The sequence below is a fragment of the Strix uralensis genome, chromosome 2, assembly GCF_047716275.1.
Source record: "Strix uralensis isolate ZFMK-TIS-50842 chromosome 2, bStrUra1, whole genome shotgun sequence".
Lineage (NCBI taxonomy): Eukaryota > Metazoa > Chordata > Aves > Strigiformes > Strigidae > Strix > Strix uralensis.
In genome coordinates, this window is record NC_133973.1 from 11,278,870 (window position 1) to 11,301,031 (window position 22,162).

The window sequence follows — 22,162 nt, forward strand, 5'->3', positions numbered from 1 at the left end:
TGAGCAACCTTAACTTCAACAAAGTTCACGCAGGCAGGGCGAGCAGACAGGGCGCAGTCCGTCTCCGGGGTCTAGAACTTAATCTGAGCTAGTTTCATCTTATCATCCTCCACGAGTAGACTGAACCATGGTCTCCACTTGCATCAGAACCACCACCAGAAAGAACGTGGTGACGCAGATGGAGCTGCCACGCAAACATGCAGCAGTCCAGGTCCCGGGCTGCAGGGAGTTCCTGAGCCTGTCAATCCTGCCAGAGGGCAGCAGCGATACCACCTGTGTGTGCTGTGATCAGCTGGATGACCTGCTCAGCCTGGTGGTGGAACTCAAAGAAGAGGTCAAAAGATTAAAAAGTATTAGGGAGTGTGAAAGAGAAATTGATTGGTGGAGTAACACCCTAGCACTCCTAAAGCAACAGGAGCAAATGGAGGCTTCAAACGGGGCAGGCAATCCCTCATCCTCTTGCTACCAGGCAGAAGGAGGGGACCTAAGAGATGGGGGAGGCTGGAAGCAGGTCCCCACTCAGGCAGGCAGGAAAATCCTCTCCTGACCTGCCTCACCCTCCATGGTGACCCTTCACAATGAATTTGGGGCCCTGGAACTTTTGAATAAAGAAGAGAAGGAGGAAGAGAATGAGTCAAACAAGGAAGAAGACCAAGGTCCACCAAGGCCGCGTCATTCTAGACCAGGTATTAAAACCAGTTCTAAAAAGAACCCCAGAAGAGTCATTGTAGTGGGTGACTCCATTCTGAGGGGTGTCAAAGGCCCAATATGCAGACCGGACCTGCATATCTGCTGCCTCCCTAGGGCTCGGGTCAAGGACCTTACGGCTAAACTCCCTGCTCTAGTGAGACCCAAGGGCTACTACCCTCTCTTGTTTTTTCAGGTAGGAAGTGACAATATTACCAGGAGAAGTCCTAAAGCAATGAAGAGAGATTTCAGGTCCCTGGGGAAAGTGATTAAGGGGTCGGGGGCACAAATTGTGTTCTCCTCCATCCCTTCAGCTGGGGAGATGGATGAAGAAGAATACAGGAGAACTCAACAGATGAACTTGTGGCTCCAAGACTGGTGTTACCGTCAGGGCTTTGGATTTTTCAATCATGGGTTAGTATACAGGACGCCAGACCTTTTGGCATTAGATGGAATGCACCTGTCGCTGAGGGGGAAAAGGATATTGGGGCAGGAGTTAGCTGGGCTCACTGACAGAGCTTTAAACTAGATTTGAAGTGGGAAGGGGGCAAAACATCAGCCCATCTGAAGTGCATGTATACCAATGCACACACCATGAGTAACAAACACGATGAGCTTGAAGCCATGATGAAACAGGAAAATTATGATGTTGTGGCTGTTACAGAAACATGGTAGGATGTCTCCCATGACTGGAGTGTGCCAAGTGATGGCTACAAGCTCTTTAGGAGGGATAGACAAGAAAGGAGAGGCAGTGGGGTGGCGCTGTATGTTAGGGACTGTTATGATTGCCTTGAGCACAAGTGTAGCGTTAGAATCAGGGGGATGGCCAACAGGGCAGATGTTGTAGTAGGAGTCTACTATAGGCCACCCACCCAGGACAGAGAGGTGGATGAAATATTCTATAGGCATTTAGGAGAAATCTCACGATTGCTTGCCCTTGTTCTTGTGGGAGACTAACTTCCTAGACATCTGCTGGAAATACAACACAGCAGAGCGGGACCAGTCCCGGAGATTCCTGAAATGTGTGGGAGACAACTTCCTGATGCAGCTGGTGAGAGAACCAACCAGAGAAGGTGCCCTGCTGGATCTCCTCTTTGTGAACAGAGAAGGACTGGTGGATGATGTGGCGGTTGGAGGCAGACTAGGGCACAGCGATCATGGAATAATAGAGTTCTCTATTCTTAGAGAGGCCAGGAGAGGGCTAAGCAGAACTGACATCCTGGACTTCAAAAGAGCTGACTTTGACTTGTTTAGGCACCTGCTTGAAAGGATCACTTGGGAGACAATCCTGAAGGGTATAGGGGTCCAGGAAGGCTGGGCACTCTTTAAGAAGGAAGTCTTAATGGCACAAGAGTAGGCTGTCCCCAGGTGCTGTAAGAGAAGCCAGTGGCAGAGAAAACCACCCTGGCTGAACAGGGAGCATTGGCTGGAACTCAGGGAGAAAAGGAGAGTTTACAGCTTTTGGAAGAAGGGGCTAGCCACTCACAGTGATTACAAAGAGGCTGTGAGGCTATGCACGGTGGAAATCAGGAAGTCTAAAGCCCAGCTGGAAATTACCCTGGTTTCAGCAATCAAAGATAACAAGAAATGTTTCTATGTCAGTAGCAAAAGAAAGACCAGGGAGAGTATCCATTCCCTGCTAGATGCAGGAGGAAACATGGTAACAAGTGATGAGGAAAAGGCTGAGGTGCTTAATGCTTTCTTTGCCTCAGTCTTTAATAGCAAGACTAGTTGTACTGAGGGAATCCAGCCTCCTCAGGCTGGGAGAAAGACCGCCCTGCAAATCCAGGAGACAGTCAGTGACCTACTGCATCACAGAGACACACACAAGTCTATGGGACCTGATGGGATACACCTGAGGGTGCTGAAGGAGCTGGCTGGGGTGCTCGCCAAGCTGCTTTCCATCATTTACCAGCAGTCCTGGCTGACTGGGGAGGTCCTGACAGATTGGAAATTGGCCAATGTGACGCCTATCTATAAGAAGGGTCGGAGGGATGATCCAGGAAATAACAGGCCTGTCAGCTTGACTTCAGTGCCCGGGAAGCTGATGGAGCAGCTCATCCTGAGTACCATCACACAACACATGTGGGACAACCAGATGATCAGGCCCAGTCAGCATGAGTTTATGAAAGGCAGATCCTGCTTGACAGACCTGATCTCCTTCTATGACAGGGCGACCTGCTTATTGGATGAGGGAAAGGCTGTGGATGTAGTTTACCTTGACTTCAGTAAGGCCTTTGACACTGTTTCCCACAGCATTCTCCTGGCAAAACTGGCTGCTCGAGGCTTGGATGATTGCACGCTTTACTGGGTAAAAACTGGCTGGATGGCCAGGCCCAAAGAGTTGTGGTGAACGGAGTTAAATCCAGTTGGCAGCCGGTCATGAGTGGTGTCCCCCAGGGCTCGGTTTTGGGGCCACTCCTGTTTAACATCTTTATTGATGATCTAGATGAGGGGATCGAGTGCACCCTCAGTAAGTTTGCAGACGACACCAAGTTGGGTGGGAGTGTTGATCGGCTCGAGGGTAGGGAGGCTCTGCAGAGAAACCTGGACAGACTGGAGCAATGGGCTAAGGCCAACTGGAGGAGTTTCAATAAGGCCAAATGCCGGGTGCTGCACTTGGGCCACAACAACCCCCAGCAGCGCTACAGGCTTGGGGAGGAGTGGCTGGAGAGCTGCTAGTCAGAGAGGGACCTGGGAGTCTTGATTGACAGCTGGCTAAACATGAGCCAGCAGTGTGCCCAGGTGGCCAAGAAGGCCAATGGCGTCCTGGCTTGTATCAGAAATAGCATGGCCAGCAGGGACAGGGAAGGGATCTTACCCCTGTACTCAGCACTGGTGAGGCCGCACCTCGACTACCGTGTTCAGTTTTGGGCCCCTCACTACAAAAAGGACATTGAATTACTCGAGTGTGTCCAGAGAAGGGCAACGAAGCTGGTGAAGGGTCTGGAGCACGTGTCATACGAGGAGTGGCTGAGGGAACTGCGGTTGTTTAGTCTGGAAAAGAGGAGGCTGAGGGGAGACCTCATCGCCCTCTACAACTCCCTGAAAGGAGGTTGCAGAGAGATGCGGATGAGTCTCTTAACCAAGTAATGAGTGATAGGACAAGAGGTAATGGCCTCAAGTTGCGCCAGGGAAGGTTTAGACTGGATATTAGGAAGTATTTCTTTACAGAACGGGTAGTCAGGCGTTGGAATGGGCTGCCCAGGGAGGTGGTGGAGTCCCCATCCCTGGAGGTATTTAAGAGTCGGGTCGACATAGCACTGAGGGATATCGTGCAGTTGGGAACTGTCAATGTTGGGTCAATGGTTGGACTAGATGATCTTCAAAGTCTTTTCCAACCTAGACAATTCTGTGATTCTGTGAACAGATTTAGATAAACGTTTAAGTCAAGCTCAGAACTTTTGGATGGTCCTATTCACCTTATTTATTAGTCTAGCTGCATTTACATTTTGATATCTTTTGACAGCCTGAATAGCTTCCATGACCAATAATAATGTTGCTTACTGTCATGTAAGCTCATAAAGTATACTCAGCACAAAACACATCTTGTATCCTGATAAAGAGGCATACTTCTTTGAACCAAACTTTAACGTGGCCTCGTCATTGTCACTCACCCTTCACTGTGATTCAAGTTCATCTGTCTAGCAATGGATGAAGCTGCTCAAGAGTTTGTTGCCCGCATGAGCTCATCACAAGTTCAGAAAATCCAACAAAATCCTCTTCTCTTTGCACATGCCCTCTGCAGGCAGTTCCAAATTCATGGATAATATTACACAACTGCTGGCTTGGTTATTATTTTAGTTGCAAAAGAAAGGAAAACCAAATATTTTAAGAATCACTGCAGTGAGGTACTAAATATTTTAATGGATAAAATGTAAGCAGATGTCACACTTTCTACAAAGCCATATACCTCTCCTGGAAATCCTATAAAAGATCACATCCTTATCAATTTGTTTTAAAATGTATACACATATAAACACGTAATTTCATAAATTAATAAATCTGCTGAGTTCAAGTTCATTGTTAACAGGGTCATAAAAGGTGCGTGACCCAGAAGAAAACTTGACAATAAATTTCATCTTAATCAACAATGACAGGGTTGGAAATACGGAAGTCATGGACCTTAGATATAATACATATTATTGTGTATATTGTGTCATCTGTTAAAAAAATAGTCATTGCTTCATTCCCCATACTCCAGTTCCAATTGAGGACAATGATCCCAAGCAGAATATCGATTCTGCTGCTCCATTAACAAAACCAGGCATGCAGAGCCTAATTAAAGAAACGTCTGCAAGGCAAGGACAAATTGCATTAGTTTTGGCCTAAATAGGCCACAATGTCTTTTCACATTTGGGAATCACTTCCTCCACATCCTGTTCAGTAAAAGCCACAATCAACCACTGTTCCGGGCAGCCTGTAAAGTTCATCTGCCTTCCCTACAAGTTGGATAAACCAAAGCATGAGAGGACCAAGGAGGAGTTCTCAGGGTGAATGTGAATATTTTTGTATAAAGCAAGTTGTTCTGATTATGGGCAAACATGTGGAACCCACTGAAGACCTTCTGCAAAGTGTACAGTGGCACTTGAATCACCAGAATATCTAGAACATGGACTAGACAATTTTCAGTGTGAAATTTTTAAAATATATTGTTTTAATATGAAGATAGCATCTAGGCTAATTGCATCACATGTGAGATATACTAGGAGTACAAAGATAACGCAAAATTTTTCAGCAATAGGGTCTAGGGGTTTTGTATCTTTGGAAAGTATCTTCAGAGTATTTTTATTGTCCCTCTATCATACCTTATTTTTTCTCAGAAAGCGTGTGCTGAGCTGTGTTCTTTGTCTGCCAGAATTAAACCTAACCATTGTTCCTGAAACTAAGAATCATCCTGCAATTCCTCCAGTTTGTACCGGCAGCTGGTCCCTGAAACTGTGAGGGGTGCTAGCAATCACCACTGTCTTCTCTTTACTTCTGCCACACAAGTCACCCTAAAATAGAGCCAAAAGCACAACTGATGTTTCTTGCTTTAGCTTGTGTTCTGTACACACTTGGAAAGTACAGTCAAAGCTGCAGTTTAAGGTGGTGTTTAATCTTAATGAAATGGGAAAGATGATGTACTCTCTGCTTCCAAACTCTGATAAACAAGTCCACAAAGCATATAATGTAACACTAAATCTCTTAACTAAAAGCAATAGCTCCAACAAATGTGCTGTAAATTGCCTTAAATAAATGCTTGCAACTTGAAGTGCACATTGCTGTTAGCTTCTTTTATTCCTGTCCTTTCTAAGATGACATTTTCAAAATGCTAATCTTTATATCATGTTGCACATTGCATTTTTAGTTACTGGACACTCAGAAGTCACAATCACAGATTCACTGTCATTAGGAAACCGATCAACAACTTCTATTACCATGAGTGAGTTAAAATTTTGAAGTTATTCTCCTTTAAAATAATTTAAAAAGGAAAAGGAGAGTATTCCCCAACACTTCTGCTTTTCTCTCTCCAGATACACCACAGAATATGCATGCATTTCATTACAGGCTGTATGTATCATGGGTTTTCTCATCTCTGTTCATTGGAAGAAGATTGGGATTGCTTAATGGTAAGCTTTAATGAATATGCATGCAGCTAGCACTATGATGCACTGAGGAACGAAAGAAAGGTGTCTACGTTTTCCAGCCATTAGCTATTAATGTTAAAGTTACAAAATACCAAAATCCCATATGACCCAGGTGATGTTCAGCTTTCTGTTTTCATACAGTTTCACAAAACATTAGGTATTAAAGTGCAAATGATCTACACATGACATTACATTCAGTGCTTTTTCCTCTTTCCAAGGATCTCAGAGTACCTGAAAAATATTAATCCTCACTACTCCCACAATACATCTACGCAGGTATTACTTACGCCCAGTTCACAGTATTCCACAGAAAATCTTGTACACCATTCTTAGTGAACTGGTTCAAAAGTTACACACAGGATAAATCAGATAAATCAGACACACCTTAAGTGACAGTTGTGAACTCAAACACTGGATTGGTGATAGAATTATGGAGAGATCCCAGGAGTATCAACTCTCAAAAAGGAAAAAGTCAGTCTTTGCCACAGTGATCTAATGAAAGTCTCTAATATCTTAATTATTCCATGTCTAACATCTTTTTTTTTTTCTTTTTTATTCTGCAGTTTTCAGCCTGGAGCAGTCTGGCAGCAGAACTGTCTTAACTGACCACATCAAAAAGATGGCAGTTGTCACCTCTGTGCTTATGCATCCTTTCTTCCCCCTTGTTTTACACCAAGAGCACTGGAATTACAATGATGAGGGTAACCCAAATTCATTTCAGGCTAGAAAAGATTTTTAAAAAGCAACAGGAAAAGCCTCAGAGGTTGAACAGACTTCTTAAAAGCTCAAATCCTGATAAGTGAATGTTTTAATCATTTATCAGAAAATTCTAACTAATCTGGTTCTACTATTTTGCTATCCTGCCCATACTGACACAAGCCTAAGTCAAAGGAACAACCAGACTCCCTTCTGTCTCCCTATCCCAGGCAACAGAATACAACATTCTTGATGTGGCTTAATCTCTTCCACAAAACAGCTCATGGAATTCCAGCTGTAACTTCTGACATAGAAGCTACAGGTTATTCTATAACACGTAGAACTGGAATAGGCCCCTGCCAGAAAAGGCATCATTTTTATGAACATTTCTGGCAAAGGGAATCTACCACACAGTTCTCAAAACTGTTTCACTGCTTCTTGTATTATTTGTTAAAACCATGCACATCTTCCTTGTATTCTACTTTATAATTGCAACTTCAGCCAAATCGTCCCATCTGATCTGTGATGTGGTCAATGTAGTACAATCTCAGTACAATGAAAATGCTCAAAACAAATACCAGTAGCAAACTTTTCCAAACAAGAACTCTTTGTTCTCCTTGAAGGATCTCCTAATTACACTTTCATCTGAAATTCTTCAAGACAACCTTCAACAAACATGAAGAAACCCTGAGCAACAACCCAATAAAAACAAAAATCAAGAAACCCAAAGGTTCATATTCTCCTCATTCTCTTCTCACAATTCATGACAACAGTAGCACACAAAGCAAATATGTCTTACCAAGTTCTGTTATGTAGGTTTTTCCTTCTGAAGGTAAAGGAATGTACTGATTAGAAAAGAAGTTGCTTCCATAACCCAGGACAAAACCTTCCAGTCCGGTGTTTTGACTTGGTCGAAGAAACCTCATGCAAACGGTGTCATCTGTTGCATTGATCTGAACTTTCAGACTCTGCCTTTTCACTGAGGAAAGAGTAAAAAAGATGAGAATTTATTCTCTTGTAATCATATATTAAGTAATGGAATATGACAATATAACAATATAGGGCTGTTTAACGTGCTAGTTGCAAGCAACTGGACAATTGCTTAAAGGTGGAGTCTCCTGGAAACTAAGTGTATTTTAAATAGTAAACTAATAGTCATGTAAAATTGTGGTTTCCAACATGTCTGTTTTTCCATTAGTTTAGTATTATCATTAGCTGTAACATTTTCTACAATTGCAGTAGCAGAAAAGTGCATGAAGTAACTGGAAAAATGCAAGTATTTTTCCCTTTAAATGCAAGAGTTACAGTAGTATTAGCTATCTATAGGACTCACAGGTGAAAATCTTGCAAGTTTGATTTTTACTTTTTTTTTTGGCTTGTTAGTGAAAATATGAAATTTTAATGTTAAGTTAATCACACTGCAAAATTAGAGCAGATAATAAATAGTAACCAGATCCAAATAAAAATGATACTTTTTTTTTTTTTTGCTATTTTGGGCTGGAAAAGTAATTTTCACATCTAACTAGCATATATACTTTACTCAAAATTACCAAGAAACTTTTTTTTAAACATTCATTTTTATGTGTTCCAGGCGAGTGGCATATAAAGCAAGAAACATCTTGTATATCCATCTACATAAGTTTAACTTACAATAGAGAATTACTTCATAACAGAATAATCAATTTTTAGGCAACAAGAAGGTGTTTTGTCTTCTCTTGGTGGGGTGAGGGAGGATTGGCTTTTCCTTCCTTGGTACTTACAATTTTAATATTCCTTGTTAGGCCTATCATATTTTCAGAACTGTTGAATGCCAATGCTTTTTAAAAAAAAAAAAAAAAAAAAAAAAAAGGACTTTTTCCCAAACTTATGATACTAGCACTAGAATAGTACATTTTGGGTTATTATTTGTATTCTCATTCTCTAAATATGAATTTTTATTCACAAGAGATTTTCAGCATCTCTCCAATCATGAGGGCTGAAATTAATTTTTCAGGAAAAAACAGAAATTTGCACAAAATCATTTTACTGCAGGAGCTAAATCCTCAGAAAAACAATGAGAGATATATGACCTGTCATTAATTAACAGGGTAGAGTGATACTGAACTTCCTTTCTCCCTCACTCTAACTCCCTGCCTTTCTTCCTTTCTCTCTCTCTCTGTGTACCTGAAGACATCTCTGTGTAACTGAAGATATTTAAAGTTTCTTTAGACAAGTACGTACTGATTTCTCTAGTATCGCCCAGCGGCACCCTCCTTTTTTTTTTTTTTTTGAGAAATTCTGATGACTGGAGTTGCCAAGAGGCCACAATCCCCAATTTGTGAAGATGATTTAGTAGTAGTCAAGCACCTGCAGTTGTCTTCACACTGAATGTAAAGACCTAAGTCAAACACTTTATGCTTCTTCCCTTTATAGAAAGAAGCATAAAAGTAAAACTGATGGAAAACATGTACCTCTGGTGAGACCCTTCCTTTATCTAAAGACTGATCAAATAAAAGCACTCAGCCAGGAAACCATCAGTTTTCCAAAGGCAACTCTGCCAGGTTCCAGAAGACTGCAAGGCTTCTAGAAAACTCAACTCTGACATTTTCAGCAGTACGATACCATCACAGGGGAAGGGGTGGTAGTTGCTTCCTTATCTTGGAGACACCCTAATTTCTTTTATTTTCAGCATATGAAACTTTGTGGGTGTGCAACTTTGAATATTGACAAGGCTCCAAATAGCAGAAACCAGGAAGAACACCCAACAGACTTCAAACCCCTCTAATATGCTTCATAAAGATGCTTAGTAAAGTGTTCCACGCCAACAAAGTTCAGGGTTATTACCTCTGATTGACAGTGAACTAGATTTGTTAAAATTATGTAGTCTGCAAAACTCTAACCTAACTTTGGAGAGCTGAGCATAAATGAAAGGATGGTCTCCTAGTCTCCACTGAATATTCAAGTCTAAGAAGAAAGCAAGACTTACAGTACTTGATTCAAATATGATAACTTGATTTCTGTATTAAAATTCTTAATCAAACTCAAAACTGGATTTTAAATTTATAATAATTTCACTTTTTTTTTTTTTTTACACACAGTTGTTTCTATGTATCTCTCAGTTATACTTTACATTAATTTGAAGACTCTAATTCAAGACTGGATCCAACTGGTTTGATTCCAATTAGATAGATACTGTGTTTTATTCATAAGCAGTCAATTACAGTGACAAGAGGTCTTGATTTTATTTAAGCCTAAAAACTCTCAGTGAAGTATCTAAAACCAGAAATTCTAAATGGGATCCCAAAACAGCAACAGCTTTGAGGCAGGACCCTTTAGAACTTTTCTTTATAGCTAGCATATCAAAACCATTAAGAAAACTTTTAAACTCAAAGCCAGTTCTAGCAGAACATAAACAGGAATAATGTATTTTTAAAAATAGATAATAAGGTAGAACAGAAGAAAAGCAAAGCAGATTATCTTAAAATTTAAAAAAAATAAATCCTTGTCATCCCCACCCTGTCTTGACAGGGTAGGTCCCTTTCCTCTAGTTCACTTTTAAGTACAGAATCCTTTAAGTCATGGCCTGGATGGTAACAAATACTGCAGAGTCCCTGCAGTGTTTAGGAAAAAATCATATAATCATAGAATAATTTAGGTTGGAAAAGACCTTTAAGATTATTGAGTTCAACTGTAAACCTAACACTGCCAAGTCCACCACTAAACCATGTCTCTAACTGCCACATCTACACGTCTGATGGTGACTCAACCACTTCCCTGGGCAGCCTGTTCCAGTGCTTGACAACGGTTTCAGTGAAGAAATTTTTCCAAATATCCAATGTAAACCTTCCCTGGTGCAACTTGAGGTCATTTCATCTCATCCTATTGCTTGTTACGTGGGAGAAGAGACCAACACCCACCTCACTACAACCTCCTTCCAGGTAGCTGTAGAGAGCAATATGGTCTCCCCTCAGCCTCTCTTCTCCAGGCTAAACACCCCCAGTTCCCTCAGCCGCTCCTCGTATGACACGTGCTCCAGACCCTGCACCAGCTTCGTTGCCCTTCTCTGGACACGCTCGAGTAATTCAATGTCCTTTTTGTAGTGAGGGGCCCAAAACTGAACACAGTAATTGAGGTGCGGCCTCACCAGTGCCGAGTACAGGGGTAAGATCACTTCCCTGTCCCTGCTGGCCATGCTATTGCTGATACAAGCCAGGATACCATTGGCCTTCTTGGCCACCTGGGCACACTGCTGGCTCATACTCAGCCGGCTGACAACCAACACTCCCAGGTCCTTTTCTACCAGACTGCTTCAGACTGTTGTGACCCAAGTGCAGGACCCAGCACTTGGCCTTGTTGAATCTCATACAATTGGCCTCGGCCCATCACTCCAGCCTGGCAAGATCCCTCTGTGGAGCCTTCCTGCCCTCAAGCTGATCAACATTCCCACCCAACTTGGTGTCTTCGGCAGACTTATTGAGGGTGCACTCAATCCCCTCCATCCTGATCATCAATAAAGATATTAAACAGAACTGGCCCCAATACTGAGCCCTGGGGAACACCACTTGTGACCATCTGCCAACTGGATTTAACTCCATTCACCACAACTTTTTGGGCCTGGACATCCAGCCAGTTTTTTACCCAGTGAGGAGTACGCCTGTCCAAGCCATGAGCAACCAGTTTCTCCAGGAGAATGCTGTGGGAAATGGTGTCAAAGGTTTTACTAAAGTCAAGGTAAACAACATCCACAGCCTTTCCCTCATCTAGTAAGCAGGTCACCTTGTCATAGAAGAAGATCAGGTTAGTCAAACAGGACCTGCCTTTCGTAAACCCATGCTGACGGGGCCTGATCACCTGGTTGTCCTGTACGTGCTGTGTGATGGCACTCAAACTGATATGCTCCATAACCTTCCGCAGCACTGAGGTCAGACTGACAGGCCCATAGTTCCCTGGATCATCCTTCTGGTCCTTCTTGTACATGGGCATCACATTTGTTAACCTCCAGTCAACTGAGACCTCCCTGGTTAGCCAGGACTGCTGGTAAGTGATTGAGAGTGGCTTGGTGAGCACTTCCACCAGCTCCCTCAGCACCCTTGGGTGGATCCCTTCCAGCCCCATAGACTTATGTGTGTCCAAGTGGTGTAGCAGGTCACTAACCTCTTTCCCTTGGGCTATGGGGGCTTCATTCTGCTCCCCATTCCTGACTTCCAGCTCAGGGGGCTGGGTACCCTGAGAACAACTGGTCTTACTGTTAAGGAGGCAAAGAAGGCATTAAGTACCTCAACATTTTTCACTGTTTCCCACCCCCCATCCAATAAAGGATTGAGATAATCTTTCTTTCCCTCTCCTCAGAGATCTAGCTAGAGGGTCTGTTCCATGATCTTCTTAACATAACTATCTTCTACCCCTTCTGTAAGCTCCTTGCTTACTATTTACTTCTCTCCACACAGCTGAAGTTTCCCTAGCTGAGAGGGGGGCCCAGTCGATCTCAGCAAGAGTGCTCTTCTCCCTTTCCTCTTGAAGGTGTGGCCTGACCCAAAGAGCAACACAAGGCAAGGCAGACAAATAGTCTTTTTCACTATTATTTATCTGCACCTTTCTGAAGGAAAATAACTGTGCTAAAAGCAACAACACAGATGCCACACTTCATATGACTAAACCACATCCCCTTTCATGGGCTGTGTGCGTTCCAGAATCACTGAAATTGAGGGATGAATTTTAACTGGTAAAACAATAACTATCAGAGGCTGACCAGTTACTGGAAGTGTATTGACAGAAGTGGAGCAACCAAGTCCAACACTGACAAGTTTTTCTATCTGATGTCAAAACAGACCTGAAAACAAATTGAAAATTTCACAATAAATCTCTTGAAGTTGGTATGCTACAGAAAAATCAATTTACACATGAGGTTTTTCTCTTTTCTTCCTCTTTCTCCCTACTGATGTGTTTTAGTGTACAGTTACTTTACAGATAAAAAAAAAAAATAGAAGAAAAAGCAATGGACCCCTTTGTTAGTTTGTTATTCTTTCTATTACTACATCTTATTGATCTCGAATCTTATTTCAACACCTAATTACTTTCTATCTGAAGGTCACTCAGCTCATCTTAAATGAGTGGCAGTATTCATGTTCTCTGAAGTGAGGTGTGCTCAACAGAAGCATGACCTGCTCTCATGTTGACAAAGGTGGGAGAGACCACTACACTGAATCATGTACTCTCTTCTACCACTAGTGCTACCTTAACAGCAAAGGTTCCCAACCGAAGTTAGAATCTGAGTTTGCTGGGAACCATAGCTGTTGAGTGATAGCACTTGGGTTCCAGAGAGTGGAAGGCTACACAGGAGACAAAACCAAAGAACGATGAGGACAGAAGGAAGCCAACAAGCACAGAAAGTGCTCTCTGTCATGGTAGAACTATCAATGCATGGTAGATCACTCTCAGTATGGGCTCTTTGTAGGGAATGACATCTCTCCCCAAACTGGATCAGTGTGCTCTTCTGCCTGCCTGCCAACATATTAGCACTCCAACATCGTTCCAGAAGCCCCTGCACTCTTCCAACACCCCACTTTTGTGCCCACTGCACACAGTATCATGCTATAAAAATGCAAACACAAAAGTCTGTGAAGCAATCCTCTTTTCTTATAGCCGAGTAGATTATTAAGAAATAGTTCTTTAAGAATTTAAAAAAAAAGAAGTTAAAATGTTCCAGACTCAAGGAGGTCACATGAGTTCAAAGGAGACCTGGACCCTTATGAACAAATTCAAGCATTTCCTGACTCTAAAAGGAAAAGGCAGCTTTGTGCAGGAGACTGTAAGCCCAACTCGCTACACTGGCCAGAATTAAAAACAAACAAAAAAGCCTTCCACGAAAACACAACAAAATGCAACTCATGTTAAGGTCTATGAGGAAGGGCCACGTGGTCACTTGGAATCCTTGGAGTGGACGAGAGGCATACAGGGAGGGCACAGAGGCACAGAGGGGCCTCTGCAGCCAGCTGGGGAGAGTGAGCTCAACGCTACGTGCTGCACAGACACTGCCAGGCTAGTCAAGAGAGGGCCAGCCTGCAGCAGGACAGGTATAAAGGACTTCATATCAATTAGCTTGGTACATGGGGACTGCTCTCAGAAGCACATTAGCAAAATAGAATTCATTGCGATGATCTCACAGTATTTTGAACTAACAGTGAAAGCAGACATTCCCATTCTGAGTAATATCCCTATCTTGGCCACCAGATAAACATTCATCAAACGTGATCGAATGGACAAGAGAAGTCACAGGAACTTGACTCCTATGATACTGTGATAAGAACATATTTGATTTTGAGAAAATAACTTTGTCATATTATGATTTTAGAACATTTTTGCCCCCATCTCCTTGATGAAAGAGTCGAATGATAAACCAGACATGCTCTAATTCCAACGCAGAGAGATTCTGAAAAAAAACCACTTGCAGGCACAGAGCAAGGTAAGGTTGAATTTTCCTAACTCACATTCACTTGTATCAGCTTTTGGCATGTGTTACCGAAACTCTGGTCTTAAGTATTTGCATTTGTAGAGTAATTCTTTTACATTGAGGCCATCTCCAAATGGAAGATTCTGGGACCCATAGCTACCTCTGAAAAACAATCTTTCCCTTCATGCCTGCCAACAGAAATTCCACACTGATCTGCAAGTATTCTCTTCAACAAAAGTCAGTTGAGGGCCAAAACCAGCAGGACAAACCGTGCACAGCATATCTGAACTAAAAGCACTAAATTAAGTGCATCAAACCACTTGCAGTGTTAGAATCACTCTAGGGAAAGGACTCTGCCTATAAGGGGAAAGACTTTTAAAGACAGCTTAACGAATCAGCTGCATCATAAGGGAACCAGACACAGATAACTCTTCAGAAAGAGGAAAATAGCTACAAATAGTCTGAAGAATCCAGATGGGAGTATCATAGTTTGGCTAGTTGGAAAAATTAAGTGGTCACGTATAGGCAACAGGAGCCAAGAGCAAATAAACATTGAAACTTTAGAAAAATTTAACTCTAAATTACCAAACTGAAATTTACATATTTAAATGTGAAAGCAGCTATGGAAAATATTATACAAAATATTCAGCTGGACACTTGTTGTTCAAGCTTTCGATCCACTAGGGATTCCGTGAAGTATCTTCTTTTCCTTATCACTTTAATTAATCATGGAGTAGCAAAGGAAGAGAGGGGAGAATTCATGAGCACTGCTACCATCTCTTATTCACACCAGTCAGTTCTAACTGATGGTTCATATTTAGCTACAAGACAGAGAAGTCCAGTTTTCAATTTCTACTGTCATAGCAAAAGTTCAGTTGAAGCCCTTTGGTTTAGGTCTAAGAAATCAAAGCAGTCTGAAAAGGCAAAGCAGTAATTACTAGGAATAGATTTATAAAATTCCTTTGCTATTTAATAACTGGAGAGAAGTAAGGAGATAAACAGAATTGGTTCACAGGGCTACTTGTATTAAAGCAGTTTTTGTTCAGGAATTCAGTGTTGGGGACAGTGGTATTTCCAACCTATAAAAGCAAATAAAACCACCTGAGAGTTCACTGCCCAAAAAGAACCAACAAAATAATTTTGTTTCAGTAACAAAGAATTAAAGCATTTGAAATTCTGTGTCCTGTGCCCCACTATATTATTGCAGTATTGTTGGTAACAATAGATGTGGTGTTAGTTAAGATTACCAGCTGGTTTGATTTTCCTCTGTTTCAAGGAACGTGAGAGAACTTGGGTGATGAGGTGACTGGAACGTGAATTAACTTGCTCTTTTCTGTTTCTACCCAAACCCCAAATCATATCTTGGCCCTGTGAAATAACGTATCTTCAGCTGAAGAGCACTCTTATTTCTGTAACTTAAGAAGATATGTCAACAGCTGGCTGATAATTTACTAGTTTATTATTAATTTACATTAAAAATAACTAGTAATTAACACATTAAGAAGTAATATCACAGTGCTGATATAGCAACAAACTTCAAGAATGAAGCGCAAATGAAATAAAGTAACCATTTTTTGTTTTGAAATAAATTCATCTTGGCAACTTACATTTTGAGCTATCTGTTTGCCTGCTTCACTGAAGGCTCAGGAAAAGCAATAGCGGGACAAGATGTTACTTTCACTTATTCTATGATACTACCGCTGCACTTAAGTGTGTACGGTCTCTTGTGTTCCAATACAATCCTATTTTTTGTTTTTATCCATAGAGTGAAAAGCCTTGAGCTCTGCCCTACAAAACTAGAGGGTGAATACAGCTGTACTGTATTACAGCAAATTTGGCTTCATCATCAGAATTCCTTTTGCCTTACATTGAAACTGTTTGTTTTTCACCATTCCACAGATTTTAGAGGGCATGAAGGCAAGACCTAGCACTGCCTCCCAGAGTGCTAGACAAATGAAGCGTGCTTTAAGAAAATATATAAGCACCATCTATTTGTGAGCACCACCTCACTTCTAACATTCAAATTGTTCACAGCAGTGAACATGATTTCCAAATGTGGTGCCATAGTACCACCAGCCAAAATTTCAATGATAATCCAACACTGTGCAACTTTTATTTTAGCTATTTTATATTTTTGTATTTACTTTGGCTCCCAAACATGGAGAAATATTGGTTGTTTGGCTCAAAACCAAATATAGTTTATAATGGGAAACATTTAAAAATAGTTCTGTTTCTATGCAGTAGAATAAACAAGACACACTTCTCAGACAGCCACAACTATAGAATCACAGAATAACTTAGGGTGGAAGGGACTTCTGTAAGTCATCTAGTCCAACCCCCTGCTCAGAGCAGATCTAATCAGATCAGATGGCTCAGGGCCACGTCCAGCTGAGTCTTCAACACCTCTAAAGACAATAGATTCCATAACATCTCTGGGTAACCTGTTCCACTATTTATCATCCCTGTGGTTAAAAAAAAAAAAAAACAACTCCTAATACCTAACTGGAATTTCCCATGTTCCAACTTGTGCTAAGTGCCTCTTGTCATACTGCTGTGCGATTCTGCAGAAAATCTGTCTGTCTTTGTACCCTCCAGTGAGGTGTCTGCGGACAATGTTAGATCATCTTTCTCATCACAGATTACATAAAACATCAACACTCCCAGCTACAAAATCCACATTAATAAATACTCTGAACAATGAAAGTAGGTGACATATAAACCATACCCTTAAAAAGGGCAACAAAGAATACCTTATTAGGAGAGGGTAAGCTAAAAGTATTGCACATACTTGTGTCATTTGCAAGTGAATTTCCTGAATTAAATATTTTTTCAAAATATTAGTATGCCTACACTCTGTACACAAGTCTAACATTACTTCAGAAAAATAGGCAGTCAACATGCAGCAATTAACTTCGCAAAACACATACATGTATGTCTAACTACAAAAGTAGCCTAACTCATTAGCTTTCAGCTTACACTCACAGGATCTCTTTGCTCAGGCAGCTTCCAAAAAAGATGAACAAAAGCAATGTTATTCTTACCTACAGACCAACATTTATTACACTGAGATCCAGTGGCACATTTTTAGGGATAAGCAATCAGAAAAGTTTCATCACTACAACTCTTGTTCCAGTCATAACACTCTCCTTAACCTGAGTTTCTCTGCCCCCAGGCTATAGATTCTGTTCATTTCAAAGCCATTCTGTTGGTTCAAGGAAGCAACTGAGAAGCAGAAGCAATCATTTCATTTGAAATGTTACTTTTTCACTTACAATGACAGTTTAATACAGAAATGGTAGATTTTTCTTACTTTGACTATGGTGCTTCATATACAGGATGAATAAAGCTTGTTATTTTAAGCCTTATTATCGAGGCTTATTGCTTATCAATAACCAGAAACTAGTAATTGATTTTACCTTATGAAGTTTTGAAGTTAGCACCTCTTTTCAACTCCCACTGTAAATGAAAGAGTAGATGTGATAGCATGGTAAGCACAACCTGTCCCATGACTTGCAGTCATTTAAAAGAGAAGAAAAGACATCACCTAAGATCCAGACACTAAATTCCATCTAATTTCTGATGTCTAGTGAGTTGTAAGCCTCTGAGGAGGATCTGTGTGTTAAAGAGGAAGCCACCTTCTGTCAGCCAACAGGAAATACAGAATTTCAATTAAGTCTCTCTGGGAAATAAGCTAGGACAAGCTGTAGCAAGCTAACTTCAAGGCCAGAAAAAAAATTTTTAAAAAATCTTATTTTCATGTAACCCTCCATACTGTATTTTTTAGCTTCTCTTGATGCTGAAAGAATCTTTTAAGCCAGTACAATCACACCACAAACATTTGGTCCATTTACTTGTTTTCAGAAATTGTATTTAATGACCTGGAGTTGCCAGGTGGACATTCTGCCATCAGTTGTCTTATGCTACAAGAATAATCTGTTGGAATTCCAACTTCACTACTTGCCCAACTCAGAAAAAAGACACTTTCAAGACATTTTAAAATAATTTCTTTCTTGTCTATGCCTTCAAAATACTTTTATTTGAAACATGGCAATATTTTTAGGCATATCAACATTATTAACAGACTGCACACAGCAAATAAAATAGCGTAAATTATAATTCCGCTCCATACTTCTTTCATATCATGGGGCGATTTTGGAAATTTCATTTATAATATGAAACTCCACAGAAGGAGTACAAATATCTGAAATATCCAGTAAGAAACCCCCTCAATACTGGTGTTCAGCTGAAGGCAGTAACTCACTAAGACCTCCATAGGAAGAGATGTTCTGTGAGGGCCCATGGTCAGCCCCATCCCTTCCAGTGCCCTTTCTCACAGCAGTCTTTCAGGATTACTGAGATATCTTCCTTCAGTTGCAATGTGTATTTAGTTTTACTAATGCTAATCTGATATGCTCTCTGTTTTTAACAGATATAAACTAAATAGATTCTTCTCAGAGAAACGTGTTAGAGTGTTTATATTACAAAACTGTATAGTTTTTAAAACTTCCTTTCCCAATTCCTCTCTAGTGTTCACTACAGTTCAGAACTGACTTAATGAGCTGTAGCTTGCTATTACTTTAGGACCAGTAAGGACAGTCCAAAGGTAAAGATGTAGTTATTAGGAATTCCAGATTCTATGTATGTACATAAAGGAATGTACAAAAAGGAATTCATTACGCGTATGCTGCCATCTCTCTCACCTGTTCTCAGGTAATTCAAGCACTTCTTTGAAGTTACACTTCCATCCTTTTTACTATCTCCCTCACAAGGGTCCTCACACAAGTTGGTTTTAAATCATTTTTTATTGGATTAAGTACAGTAACTATCCTTATTTTTAGGGTAGAAAGATGAAAAGAGCCTGGATTTAAACTCAGGATCCTGCTTCAATGGTCCAATCCCTATTTCTAGGTTTCGTTCTGCATCTTATTTCCCATTATTTGTTAAAATGGCAAACAAAAACAAAAACAAGCAAGAAAAGTGTTGTTTGAGAATAACCAAGTCTGCAGCTCTGATGGAAAAAGGAACAGGAGTCAAACTTCTGAAAACTTCTTTGAACAGAGTTCAAACCACCTGTTCCTGGCTCCTTTCATGAGATATTGTTTAATTTTCTTTTAAATCTTAGAAAATTCCACTCTTTTCTTTGCCCAGTCAGTAAACTTACTTGTGTTTAAAGGTCAAATATGTGTGCTAAAAATCTAATTTAGATACAATTCAACATTGAACAATTCAACATTTTTGAAGAATAGGGACAGAAAAAAGTCTATCCATTATTTTCAATGCATAATGCCCCCTGAAACTCCTTTAAGTTGAAAGATTTCTGATAGATATTACTTTTTAAATCAACAGCACATAAACCACAAAACGTAAAAGGACATTATTTGTCCATGAAAAAACTCCTTGTTAATAAATCAACCTCTAACTCTTATTTCAGTTTAGATTACAGATCACTTATTTGCACTAGGATAAAACTTGATTTGGACCTGATCTAATTACAATCTCCAGGGCACTGTTCCCCTGGCTTTACTCTCAGAGCTAGTTGTTTGTTGTTATTTTTTCCAGACTGACCTGGCACGTCTTTTTCTGGGCTGATGCAACTCCACCTGGACAGATCTGATGAGACAGTGACTGCATCTTGCCCAGAAGAGCTGGTCTTTCCAATCCTGGCTCCTTCTGCTGTCCAAGGAACAGATCCAAGTCAACTCCACCCAGGCTGGGCTATGAAGAAAACTGTATCTTGGCCAAAGAACCTGACAGATTCTGCATAAAGATATTCAGTAAAGGCATGTAGAAGACTGGGGAGCAAGAAAAGTCTCCCAAGTTTTCTAGGTCTAACTCCGTTTTAAGCCTTCAAAGAGCACCAGCTAATGCAAACACCAAAAGAGAAATGTGGTCTTTGGACATGGCTGCATATAAGGCAGTCTAGAGCTGATCAGCTGAATAAAAACATCGACTTTCTTTAACAACAGCTCCTCAACAGGGAAAGCTCAATAGGATACTAAGGACTTAAGCAGGTGAGAAACTCAGATCCTGTTGGTCTGTGTCTGACCACAAATTACAAACTGATTGAAGTGATCAGTATTAAAGACTGTGGACCTTAATGCAGCAAGTTTCTTAAGAACATGTTCATTGGCAGGCAGGGCTTAGCATTAGCCAAGCCGTTACCTATTCAACGACAGCCAGTGTTCAGCGTCACCACTCCCGTAATCCACTTCTCATCTACAAATATCAATGCATTTTTGAAGAATCAAAAATCAGAAGCATAATGAAAAACAGTATCTGGAACTACATTTGCTTCTGAGAGAATGAAAATACTATAATTTACAATCCATGATGTTATCATTCATTACTGAACACACAAATAATCTGCTACATGGATTGATGTGCACCCAGATTGCAGTGAGGTTCTCACATTGTAGCAGTCATTTTGAAGTCTGTTCCTTACAAGTGATCACTATGTATTACATCAGAATATATAATTTTGTTTTTTTCAGTACATACCTTTTGGATTGATTTGCTGTGCAACTATTCATCTGGGGATCTTTTGAAATACTTTGAGAGAATGGTGTCAGATTTAAAAGAATAATATGAACTAACTGATGATAAGACAGTATCATTTCTACTATGTTAGAATACGACAGCTCTGAATTAACGTTAAAAAAAAAACCAAGCAGTATTAAATTGATATTTGCATGTTTTTCTATATCCATAAAACAAAATAGGTAGTCATATACTAAAATCTTCCTTCTGTGATAAGTATTATCTTACTTGCCATACTCCAAGCAGCTGAAAGAGCAAGTCTTTAGCTCAGTATTCTGTAACATCGGCTTAGCTGTTTTCATAGCTAATTTTGTTTTACCTGCTTCTCTGACTCAGCACACGGTTATTTTTTAAGGACAAAACTGCTTAAAGATGATAGTATTTAGACAGCTAGCAGGGTTTGCAAGCTATACTAACAGAGTAAATTTGAAACCAGCAGGTACTTCCAACTCAAGTTGTAAACTAATCTATGAGTCTCAGAATCACCAACATACCTGTTTCAAGATTTCCTTCTCTATTGTAAATCTGAAGAGTTGGCACCCAGTCCTTTTATGCACTAGTCCTCACTTCTAAAAAGATCTCTTATTACTAATAAGCCAGTGCATGGATCACTATAAAGCAGACCAACTTGATAAAATCCAACAAAAAAAGCAAAGCCGATGACTACAGGTACAGACTATGTTACCCAGGAAAAAAGCCTGAATAAATAGGAGTCATCCACTTCAGAGGAAAAGTACATAGATAGATATGAAGACAGTATCCAAATATATAAAACAAAACCCGGAGGGAAACCAGTATGAATAAGTTATGCTCCATATCTGTGAAGAGCAGAAGTGAAATAAACTGTAAGAAGGAAGATAGCTGTAAAACTGATAAAGGCAGTGAAGCTCTGGAACAAACTGCCTCAGGAATAAGCACAAGGGGTCAAAATGATTTCAGTAAGTCCATTTCAGTCCTGTGTTTCTTTGTAGAAATGAGCATTTTTCCACTTGAAGTCTACTGTTTTTTCTCCTGCACCATAAAGCCTCAAGAAGGGCTGCCCTCCTCAACGCTACACTTGAATTTCAATATCCTACTTCCTATCTTAACATGTAGATATTGAAAATCCAGTAAGGCATGATCTCTTCAGTGTACAGACAAGCATAAGAGAACTGCCAGGAAGAGGCAAGATTAATTTGTCATA

At 40.5% G+C, this 22,162-nt stretch overlaps 1 protein-coding gene across 1 annotated transcript in view; it reads right to left on the minus strand.

Moving 5' to 3' along the window:
* Positions 1-11,969, minus strand: part of ABI3BP (ABI family member 3 binding protein) — a 167,139-nt gene extending 155,170 nt beyond the window's left edge. Inside the window, 2 exon segments of the mRNA XM_074860753.1 lie at positions 7,813-7,992; positions 11,882-11,969. Coding sequence (XP_074716854.1) covers positions 7,813-7,992; positions 11,882-11,969 — 268 coding nt within the window.
* Positions 11,970-22,162: the final 10,193 nt, after the last annotated feature.